The 12,190-nt window shown below is 44.3% G+C and overlaps 1 protein-coding gene across 2 annotated transcripts in view; it reads right to left on the bottom strand.

The window, feature by feature from the left end:
- The window catches only part of LOC112260384 (xenotropic and polytropic retrovirus receptor 1 homolog), a 32,918-nt gene that overhangs the window by 18,249 nt on the left and 2,479 nt on the right, over positions 1–12,190 (bottom strand). Inside the window, exon 2 of one of the 2 annotated variants that reach the window (XM_024435434.2) lies at positions 5,591–5,642. The exons of the other annotated variant lie outside the window; for it this stretch is intronic. Within the exon in view, the coding sequence (XP_024291202.1) occupies positions 5,591–5,642 (52 nt within the window). The remainder of the gene's footprint in view (positions 1–5,590; positions 5,643–12,190) is intronic. 2 annotated transcript variants of the gene reach the window in all.

Below are 12,190 nucleotides of genomic sequence, written 5' to 3'. Positions count from 1 at the left end.
GTGACATCATGATGTCTGTGTGTGAAAATTAACGGGCGAAACCAACCTCACAAGTCTGCAAACCTCAGCTGTTTTCAAGGACCATCATTAACTTTTCAATTACATTCAATTTAGCCTAAAATGGGCCTGTGATTATCGTTAGTCTGCCATGGCAAATAACAGCTATTTACACCCAGTTCTGGCACACACACGTAATGGCACAAAAACAGCAGCCGAGATAATCAACACACACCCACACACATATTCATAAGCAACAGCCATTCATAACTGTCATTTACCACACGTGGGTAGGTCGCATCCTCGCTCCCTTTCTCTCTGACACACTCACACAACACACTGACAAACAGCTGCAGCGATCACAACAATACATTCACTCATAGTTCTATTATCATCTGTTGATTGGAAGAAGAAGAAAAAAAACTATGCCTTTCGGCCTAATTCATGTAGTGAACGCATCTACGGTGCATCATAGCGATGAAAACAAAGACGACTGCAGTCTGCAGTTGAGAGATTGGAAAGGGTAGGCCTACTGAACAAAGAGCTAAGGGTATTAACAAAAATCAAAAACTCTTGGTTGGGTAGTTTCACAGTGTGCGAAACTGCAGTGTCTTCTTGGTTATGTAACACCGGTTGGTTACTACATTGCTATTACAGTAAACACACTGGGAGCATAACAGTGTCCCAATACTTTTTTGCCGACGCACTGATGAGTCGAGTTTCAACTTGGGCAACACTCCAGGCCATGTGTCCACTATCCAGCCATAGCAACCGCACCTACAGACCCAGAGATCGGCTCGCTCCAATCCTATCAGTGATGTTGAACTATGACCTCAGATGAACACAGGAATCCGTGTTTGTTTTTGCGCCGAAGAAACCCAGGGATATACAGTGTCCTCAGAACGTATTCAACCCCCTTGACCTTTTCCACATGTTGTTGTGTTACAGCCTGAAATAAGATTGTGTCACTGATCGACACAATACCCCATGATGTCAAAGTGGAATTATGTTTTTAAGAAATGTTTAATCAAACATTAAAAGCTGAAATGTCTTGAGTCAATAAGTATTCAACCCTTTTAGACCATAACAAAGTTCAGGAGTAAAAATGCTTAACAAGTCATATAATAGGTTGGATGGACTGTGTGCAATATTAGTGGTTAACATGATTTCTTTTAATGACTAACCCATCTCTAGACCCCACACATACAGATAATTGTAAGGTCCCTCGAGTAGTCGAGTAGTGACTTTTAAGCACATATCCAACCACAAAGACCATTGAGGTTTTCCAATTCCGTGCAAAGGGCACCTACCTAATGGCACCCACCTACCTTTTTATACATCCCTTTGAGCATGGTAAAGTTATTAATTATGCTTTGGATGGTGTATCAATACACCCAGTCACTACAAAGATACAGACGTCTTCCTAACTCAGTTGCTGGAGAGGAAGGAAACCACTCAGGGATTTCACCATGAGGCCATGGTGATTTTAAATCAGTTACAGAGTTTACCTGGGGTGGCAGGTAGCCTAGTGGTTAGAGCATTGGACTAGTAACCAAAAAGTTGCAAGATAGAATCCCCGAGCTGACAAGGTAAAAAAAAAAAAAAAGCTGTGATGGGAGAAAACTGTGGATGGATCAACAACATTGTAGTTACTCCATAATAGTACTAACCTAAAATATTCCAAAACATGCATCCTGTTTGCAATAAGGCACTAAAGTAAAACGGCAGCTTTGTCCTGAATACAAAGCATTACGTTTGGGGAAAATCCAACACATCACATTCCAAATACTTCATATTTTCAAGCATGGTGATGGCTGAATCATGTTATATGTATGCTTGTCATCGATAAGGCCTGGGGAGCTTTTCAGGATAAAAGAAACTGAATAGAGCCAATCCTAGAGGACAACCTGATTCAGTCTGCTTTCCAACAGACACTGGGAGACGGCAGGACAATAACCTATAACACCAGGCCAAATCTACACTGGAGTGGCTTACCAAGACTCAATGTTGTCTTGGTAAGCCACTCCAGTGTAGATTTGGCCTGGTGTTTTAGGTTATTGTCCTGCCGTCTCCCAGTGTCTGTTGGAAAGCAGACTGAATGTTCCTGAGTGGCCTAGTTACAGTTTTGACTTAAATCAACTTGAAAATCTATGGCAAGACTTGAAAATGGCTGTCTAGCAATGATCAACAACCGATTTGACATAGCTTGAAGAGCTTTAAAAAGGATAATGGCAAAATATTGTACACTCCCCTTGCGCAAAGGGGAGACTTACCCGTTAAAACACCCCTAGAGTAATTTGACCTGACGTCACTTTGAATATTGAATAGCCCTGTGTGTTTTATGCTAGAGACAGAGTTTCTTTAAGTGGTGTTCATTTTTACCCTCTTATTTAGAACCTGGCGGACAACTATAAAAGCTCAAATCAAGTGTATTCACCCACTGGCTCAGACAGCTGAACAGACAAAGACATGTTCCCACCAGCACAAGTATATATACCCCAATTCAGGTGAAATCTCCTCCTTCCCTCTAAACATGACATCTTTATTGCTAGGCAGGAAGCTAAGTGATGCGGCTAATAAACTGTTCCTTCTTTCTCCCGTCATATGACCTGACCTGACCTCAGCCCCCATTCCTCACTAATCCACAGCTCTCCACACTATCAGTGACCGCAAGCATGTGATTGCCTTTCCCTCACACAGTAACATTCCAAGCCCCTGGCTCATATCCAACCTTAATTGACTCCACCATATACATAACCAATAACTTCTGGTGTAACAACCAGGCTGTGGCCAATTCTCCCTTTCCATAGGATACCTGATTATTAACAATATTTCAAGTTTAGAAGTCAGAAACCATCAGTGGCGACAGCTCAATCCTCTCTTTCTGCTGATTCTTATAAAGCTTGCGCCAATTCCATAACCTGGGGGCGTGTGAAAGGACACGCTCACGGAGGTGTTGTTTGTTTTGCTCTACGACATCCACAGGCTTTACGGCAGTCATCTGAACATTGACGCCCAGGTCCTAATTTCCAAGATGTCTTCTCACAAAACCGACTGTCCAGACTGAACCGTTTGAGCTACAAAAGGAATAAGTCAGCAACATGGACAGGTAAGACTCTCACGGACGTTTAGCTCTGACGCACACAAGCTTTAGGGGAGTTGCCAGGAAGCTAACCCAGTGCCGGGCCTTATAAAAAAAAAAAGATCACACAACGTGAATAGGGTGCAACAGTGCCATAACCAAAGTGACTAAATATGGGTCTAACAAATAATTCCTAAATTTACTTATATCGCCTAGATATAGGACGGACACGTCAACCTTATTCCTTAGGATTAATTTTTTTACTCTGTTTTGCCATTTTATGAATGTGTTATTGAATGTGTTTCTACGGGCTATAGCAGTAAAGGCCAAAATCAATATAAAAAATAAATAATAATATATACTTTTTATTATAAACTGGGTGGTTTGAGCCCTGAAATCTGATTGGCTGAAAGCCATGGTATATCAGACTGTATACCACAGGTATGACAACACATTGGTAACCAGTTTATAATAGCAATAAGGCTCCTAGGGGGGGGTTGCAGTATATGGCCAATATACCACGGCTAAGGGCTGTGTCCAGGCACTCCGCGTTGCGTCGTACATAAGAACAGGACTTAACAGTGGTATGTTGGCCATGTACCACACCTCCTCGGGCCCGATTGCTTAAATATACCTACACGGTTCCTAAAATTCAAAATCAAATTGCTAAATGATCCATGGTATGACCATTTTAAAATATATGTTCGCTTAGTAGATATCGCAAACCAAGGGCTTAGACCTATAGGAGTTAGTTATTATTCCACTTAGAGTATTTTGTGTAGATCATTGATTTAAAAAAATACAATTAAATCAATTTTAATCCCACGGTAGGTGGTTAAAGTATTTGAAATGATTTCAAATTGTATTTGAACCCAGGTCTAACACACAGACATGCACGCGTTCTGATAGCAAACCATTTCTATCCCTTGAAAGAAGCTACACTGTACAATACTCAACCTACATGCCTTCTCGGGTCCCCTCAAGCTTTGACTCGCCTAACGCCTCTAACTTCAGGCACATCTCAGGGTTGATCGATACCAACTCTTTTCACCCTAAATCAGCGACACTATACAATCCTCCACCTACATGTGTGTACTGCAGTTCCCTCCAGCTTTGACTGTGTTACAGACCTCAGGCTCCTACAAAAGGTGTTGACAGGCGAGTGGAACAAAGTAGCCTCTGTGGCCTGGTCAAACGTAACAAGCTGGATTAAGACTTCAAGCTCACAATGCCACGCAGGCACCACAGGGAACTCTTAACAAAGGACCATGACGCGTTGCACTGAGAATCACGCTGTAGAAATGGATTAGCCGTCCAATAAACTGAGGACCGCTATGATGACGCCAGCGACAATAGAAAAAGTCTGGAGCAAAGCATTCTGTCATTCTCCTTGCTGTTAGACCAAAGACTGATGGACAGAAGCTTCGTTTAAAGAAAGAGGGGTATTTGAGGGATGAAGTTTGCTTATTGTGCACTTTTCTTCCTCTCCCTGGCGCAACACTCTTCCTCTCCCTGGCGCAACACTCTTCCTCTCCCTGGCGCAACACTCTTCCTCTCCCTGGCGCAACACTCTTCCTCTCCCTGGCGCAACACTCTTCCTCTCCCTGGCGCAACACTCTTCCTCTCCCTGGCTCAACACTCTTCCTCTCCCTGGCGCAACACTCTTCCTCTCCCTGGCGCAACACTCTTCCTCTCCCTGGCTCAACACTCTTCCTCTCCCTGGCGCAACACTCTTCCTCTCCCTGGCTCAACACTCTTCCTCTCCCTGGCTCAACACTCTTCCTCTCCCTGGCGCAACACTCTTCCTCTCCCTGGCGCAACACTCTTCCTCTCCCTGGCGCAACACTCTTCCTCTCCCTGGCGCAACACTCTTCCTCTCCCTGGCGCAACACTCTTCCTCTCCCTGGCGCAACACTCTTCCTCTCCCTGGCTCAACACTCTTCCTCTCCCTGGCTCAACACTCTTCCTCTCCCTGGCGCAACACTCTTCCTCTCCCTGGCTCAACACTCTTCCTCTCCCTGGCTCAACACTCTTCCTCTCCCTGGCGCAACACTCTTCCTCTCCCTGGCGCAACACTCTTCCTCTCCCTGGCTCAACACTCTTCCTCTCCCTGGCTCAACACTCTTCCTCTCCCTGGCTCAACACTCTTCCTCTCCCTGGCTCAACACTCTTCCTCTCCCTGGCTCAACACTCTTCCTCTCCCTGGCTCAACACTCTTCCTCTCCCTGGCTCAACACTCTTCCTCTGCTCTGTCTTTCCTTCTCTCCATTTTCCACTTTGTCCAGCGCTTTTCTCTCCTGGTCTATCAAATGCAGGTGATTGACTTTGTTCTTGCATTGATATCTGCAGCAGTTTGATACTGAAAGGCCATTGTCTACCTAATTGTGGTGTGTTGGGGGGGGGACGTGGGGGTCAGGGTTGGGCCCTAATAGTGTGCAATATGCACGTACACTGCACACACACACACACACACACACACACACACACACACACACACAGAGCTTATTTTACCTTCGATAGAGGGTGCCTGGTCCTGGGCAGAATACAGCATATCCTTGAAAGCCTGCAGAGCAGAAATATAAAATCAAGAAAGGGGTAAATAAAATAATAATCACTAACCTAACTAATCGGATGACACATAAAAAGGCCTAATGCACTGCAGACATTTTGTTTGAGGCGACATTACTTATGTTGCAACATGTAAACCCTTTAAATGATGCACTTTAGGTGCACACATGTAAGCCTACAGCACAATGTGTTATAACAGCACATGATACAGTGTGACTATTTTACTCGCATATGCGCCTAAATGTTTTGCTGTGCGACCCAGAGTTTTTTATTTAGGAGCACCAGTCAGTGCGCCTAGAAATATGAAGGATTATTACCTCATAGTTTTCATTCTCCTCAATGTCTTTGTGTCCGCCTACATTTTTTTGTTTGTTACTTAGGCGCACACGTCCTCCTTGTAAAAAAGCTCAGCGTAGAGCCCTGTGATGTGCTGTAGAGTATGACTCATGACGCTGCCGCTCCTTAACATGGGCAACCAGATTATTCCACCGCTGACTAGCTAAAACAGCCAGAGAATTTCTGCCCAGGAGCAAGTAAGCAGGCAGGCAGGCAGGCACAGAGGTAGACAGACGGAGACCAGAGAGAGAGACCAGAGACAGTACAACCAACCAGCCAGCCAGCGGAAGCAGCCGAGCTGCGTGATAAAAACGGGTCATGCAAATCTGACAATAGAGAAGAAAGGTGAAAAAGGGGAAGTGTTCTGTCCCAGCTTTCCTTGGCATCAGGATGACAAAGGAAACAGTCAAGGTTATTCTGGTGCATCACGGAGCCAATCACACAGAACAGAAGGCGCTTTTTCGAAGCCCTAGCCCCCTAGCCAGAGTCCAGACAATGGGTTCAGAATAGACAGAGTCAGCAGCAGATAGCTACTGCAGTCTTTCTACATCTCTGTGTGTGTGTGTGTGTGTCCCAGAGTGCAGAGAACAAGAAGCCCCTCGTTATTGTGGAGAAGCCAGTGAGACAGACGACAATACAAGTCCTCGGTGCCAATAGAGCCGCATGGTCAAGGTCACTCATGCTCTGCTGAATGAGTGGATTCAGTAGATCTACAAACAAGAGCAGCGAATGAAGAGAACAAATGGACAAAGGATTGAGAAAGAAGTCTAGTTCACTGGAAGACAACCTATTGGTTGTTGTACCGACGTGGACAAGTGCAAACAGGAGTTTCAAGTCTTGCCTGTTTTATTTCTGCCCATGGTGGATGATGAGCATGTGGTGCTGTTTGTGCATGACCTGGGATCAGTCATTGCGCTTAGGGTTCGTTGGCATACTTGTGTTGTGTGGGAGTGTTTGGAGTTTCTGTGTGTGTATTATCTTACAGTGGGAATCACAAATCAATCATTCCCAATCATTCAGTGTTTGCTGGTTCTTTATCAGGGTTCCATACCGTCACCGTATCCAACTTGTGTGTGTGTGTGTGTGTCCAACACTGCCAACCCCCACTGTTCCCAACAACAATGATGTAAGCAGATCCATTCTCACATGCTTGTTTTTTTTTCTCTCATCATGTGACTCCTTGGAACAACAGCTTCACCATCAGGCTACAAAAACAATCATCCTCAGTTCCTCAGTCCAAGACATGCCTTTTAAAAAGTGTCCAGATAAATGCTACTCCTAGGCAAATAGCCTGGGGTCAGCTTTCATTGCCTTAAGCCAAGCCTTTAGACACGATTAGAAATAGTGTCCTTAGGAGTCTACCCTACCTAGATGGAGGATAAAAGGACTTAATAAATAAAAGCACTAGTTTATACCTATTCTCTTTGAACTTGGCTAGATCAGATAGAATCTCAGAAACAGTCAATAGCGAGACGGCGTGAGAACCAAAAGACTAGGGGCCCATCTGTGTAGTCCTCCATCTTAGCTGTGGTCGTCTGCGAGGGGTTGGTTGTGTTCCAGCCCGTCTCCACACAGTCGGACCGTACGTATCATCAGACTGCTAGCCTACATCATATTAATGTGGTTCCGAAGATGTAAAACGCTTCAAGGCATTGTGAGATCTGATCAATTTGCACAGTGCGGCGGGCTGGAACGCGACCCGGTGCCTTTCTTACTCTACCCTGTAGCTGAGCCAGTTGAGGGCAGTGATATGACCCCGCCGTGAGCCTGGTCCCTGCTCTGCACCCCACGAAGACGGCCACAGGACTGTCCCTGTGAGAGCGAGGGCTAATATAAAATGGAACAGTCCACCGTTGAACGCTCCAGTAGTTTTATTAGAAACATTCATTTTGACCACACGGGAAGGCCTGAAGATGACCACTTTGTGGTAAAATCAGTGCTAGTAAGTAAAACCACGGGGACATTTAGCTCCTAGGCTTTACCGTGAGAAAGTGTCTTCCTCTTTTTCACATGACGTTTTCTACCCTTGTTTTGTACTACTTTCATACTAGCAGTCCAGTGTTTCCCTAGGGTTGTTCGCTTTTAAAATGGTGACTGTGAGGAACAGATAGATTTTGACTTGAGCAGCTAATTGTTTGTGGCACAGATGGTAGGGATGATAACAGCAACAGAGGCAGCGATGGCATGACGTGGTCTGCTTACAAAGCTCCCCAACTGTCATGCGATGCTCAGCATGTAGCCTTAAAAAGACAGGGCGCCGTGCTACTAGTGTAGCGAAAGCCCACACTTTCCCACACTACCCACGGTGTGTGGGTGTGTACGTGACAGAGAGGGCAACTGCCCCTGCTTGAGCCTGTGTCTGTGCAGTAAGTGTATCAGCGGGTGCTAAAGCGTAAGTTTCTTAAAGAAAGCAGAACACTACAGGCAGGCGATTATCCCTTTAGCCCAACCTCCCTCCATCCTCCCTATTCTCTGACGCTGTACTCCTGTTGCCCTTTCACAGGTCTGTGGTATCTTTGCATATGGCTGTACTCACACAGCATGGACCGTAATACAGGCCAAACAACAACACAAGGCCAGCCAAAATCAAAGCATTGTGGACTGTGGAGGTGTGTGTGTATTTGGCTACACCAGGAGGAGTCTAGGAGACAGAGCCTGGTTAGAATGAACAGTCAAGTTGAGGGACTTCTGACTACAACTGACCGCTGACTCTGTCTGCAATCCCACTGCATTCGTCTGCCTAATAGGCTACTAAGCTAAAAGAAACCCAAATAAATATATATAAGTTGTCACATTTATAATAGGATTACATCTACTCTATGACGCACAAGCCAAGATGAAGGTGTAGGTTGTCTATAAACTATTAACTACTGGTGAGTTAGCCACTGCATCTCCAATAGGAGCATGTAAACCATAATCAGGGTCATATTCATCGAACAGAAAAAAACTGACTGAAAAAGGAAGGGACTACCTGAACGGGTCCAATAAGAAACTTGTTTTTGTTTTCCGTTGCAAACCGTTTTGCCCTAATGAATACGACCCACCCTTGCTTTCTGCAATGACAACAGCGATAATCATAAACTGTGACTTTAATGGTTCGGCGTAACTCGCATCAGGTGACAGCCAGCAGCCAGAAAAATCGGCTGACACCAGCGTTCCACAAGAGCGAAAGATACAGCAGTGTAGACAACAACAGAGGTCACACAGACAGCACTAAGACTGGCACTGGTTGTTATTCTCAATGACAACCGTAACCACAGTCACACACACACACATGAATACAGACAGACATGAATATGGCAGGCAAACACATGAATGCGCACACAGTCACACAGGGTCAATCTGACGTCTGCATTTGCCGTGCAGCATTCTACGATGACACGGCCTCTGCAGAAGTCCGAGCGTTCATACTTCTTGCGCTTCGCAGAGCAGCGCAGAGCTGTTGTGAAGGAAGTTGTCAAGAAAGTGAGTTTGTTTATACGGGACCTCCCGCCCTCACCTACCTAACCAATCATGTCAATGCAGAGCTATATGTAACCCTCCACGTTGTTACAAAATCTGGGCGGCAGACGGCCATGCGGTACAGAGCTCCATTTGGACTCTGCGTCCTACCGGAGGCTCCGCAATTGCGTCACATTCTTCATACAGAGCCTCCGACCACATTTCAGGTATAAATCGGCTTTAAGCCTCAGCCCGTTTCCCTGCTGAATCTAATTCAGAGGCAGTACAGTGCTCTGCTCATAGAGAATGGTGAGTGCAGAGGCCAGCTTCCCTCTTGCCCTGAGAGAGAGAGAGATCAGTGAACAAATACAACACCTATATTCTCAGAGCTGCACATGCATGCACTCACACACATGCATACTGTGTGTGTGCACACTCAAACAAACCACACACACACACACACACACACACACACAGCTAGGCAGAATCTAACAAACAGGTTCTCATAAATAGGCAGATTCTCAGAATACACTTCTGAAAACCACTACACAAGTGATAATTCGTCCCTATGTGTTGTGCAACTCTAGCCAACAGCCGGGAGTCTGAAAAGACAAATTGTGTCATCATTGTGTAAAGAACTGACCCCAGCAATAGTCAGAGACATCATTCAGTGTCTGTTCCAGCCCTGCCAATCTCTAATCGGTAGGCTAATCCCACGAAGGAAACCTCCGCAGCACTGATGTTAGATGATTAAATGATATGTACTGCAGATGGAAAGTGCTATTTTCTGAGGGAGAAAAAAAAGGGGTGGGGGGTGGGGGCTGGGTGTGGTGGACACATAACTAGACCATATTTCATACAAGAATGCTGGCCAGCACACCTGCATGGATCAATATGCCATAAATCTATTTGGTGTGTATGCTTATTTCATAACAAAAAAATGCTTAAGGGACCACTGGTCTGGACCCATTTTGTTCACACACTGTCCAGCAGACTGTGGGATTGCAAGCTGACCCTTTACAGAGATGTTTTATTTTTAAAAATCAGTGCAAGAAGCAGCAATGCGTAGATTAGAACTGGAAGCAGCTGTGGCTCAGTCTGACTGAGGACTGCAGCCGTCGTCCCCTCCAAATGCAGGTGCTCATTGAAGAGCTACAGTATGTTGCTGCAGTCCACACCAGTTCCATAGATTGCAGGTCTTCTCAATCATCCCCATTGAACAGAGGCACTGAGTTTGTTAGTAGCTGTGATGTAGGGTTCAGCCAGAATAAGACTAACGTAAAAACAAAATGTGGGAAAAAGTCAAGGGGTCTGAATTAGAGGTCGGCCGATTAATCAAAATTTTTGGGTGCCGATTTTTTAATATATTTTTTATCCCTTTATTTAACTAGGCATGTCAGTTAAGAACACATTCTTATTTTCAATGACGGCCTAGGAACGGTGGGTTAACTGCCTCGTTCAGGGGCAGAACGACAGATTTGCACCTTGTCAGCTTGGGGGATCCAATCTTGCAACCTTACAGTTAACTAGTCCAATGCAATAACAACCTGTCTCTCTCTAGTTGCAATTCACAAGGTAACTGCCTGTTACGCAAATGCAGTAAGCCAAGGTAAGTTGCTAGCTAGCATTAAACTTACCTTATAAAAAACAATCAATCATAATCACTAGTTAACTACACATGGTTGATGATATTATCTAGCGTGTCCTGCGTTGCATATAATGTGACTGAGCATACAAGCATACACGTATCTAAGTATCTGACTGCGCGGTGGTAGGCAGAAGCAGGCGTGTAAACATGAATTCAAACAGCACTTTCGTGAGTTTTGCCAGCAGCTCTTCGTTGTGCATCAAGCATTGCGCTGTTTATGACTTCAAGCCTATCAACTCCTGAGATGAGGCTGGTGTAACCGAAGGGAAATGGCTAGCTAGTTAGCGCGCACTAATAGCGTTTCGATGGTGGCCAGAGAGGAGCGAGGAGAGGGACGGAAGCTATACTGTTACACACTGGCAATACTAAAGTGCCTATAAGAACATCCAATAGTCAAAGGTTAATGAAATACAAATGGTATAGAGCGAAATAGTCCTATAATAAGTACAACCTAAAAACTTCTTACCTGGGAATATTGAAGACTCATGTTAAAAGGAACCACCAGCTTTCATATGTTCTCATGTTCTGAGCAAGGAACTTAAACGTTAGCTTTCTTACATAGCACATATTGCACTTACTTTCTTCTCCAACACTTTGGTTTGCATTAACATGTTTCATTATTTATTTGAGGCTAAATTGATTTTACTGATGTATTATATAAAGTTAAAATAAGTGTTCATTTCATTCAGTATTGTTGTAATTGTCATTATTACAAATTTAAAAATGTTTTATTTTAATTTTAAATTGGCCGATTAATGGGTATCGGCTTTTTTGGTCCTCCAATAATCGGTATCGGCGTTGAAAGATCATAATCGGTCGACCTCTAGTCTGAATACTTTCCGAAATCTTATAGTTAGTCGTTTCATAAATTGATTATACTTTTTTTTTTTTTATATTATTAATTTTAAGCCTTATTCATAGTTTTGTTGAATAGGAAATACATCAAATATTTGTAGTGTACTTGAGCTTGTATCCTCAAAAGTGACTACACCTCAGCAATTTATCAGTTTTAACCAGAAAGGTTAGATTTTAACCAGAAAGGTTAGATTTTAACCTTTCTTGCAGTATGCAGCATTAACAGTTATTGTTTATTGCACTCATGATAAATAATTACTTGG

The sequence above is a fragment of the Oncorhynchus tshawytscha genome, linkage group LG10 (assembly GCF_018296145.1).
Source record: "Oncorhynchus tshawytscha isolate Ot180627B linkage group LG10, Otsh_v2.0, whole genome shotgun sequence".
Lineage (NCBI taxonomy): Eukaryota > Metazoa > Chordata > Actinopteri > Salmoniformes > Salmonidae > Oncorhynchus > Oncorhynchus tshawytscha.
This window is presented reverse-complemented; position numbering and strand designations above follow the sequence as displayed.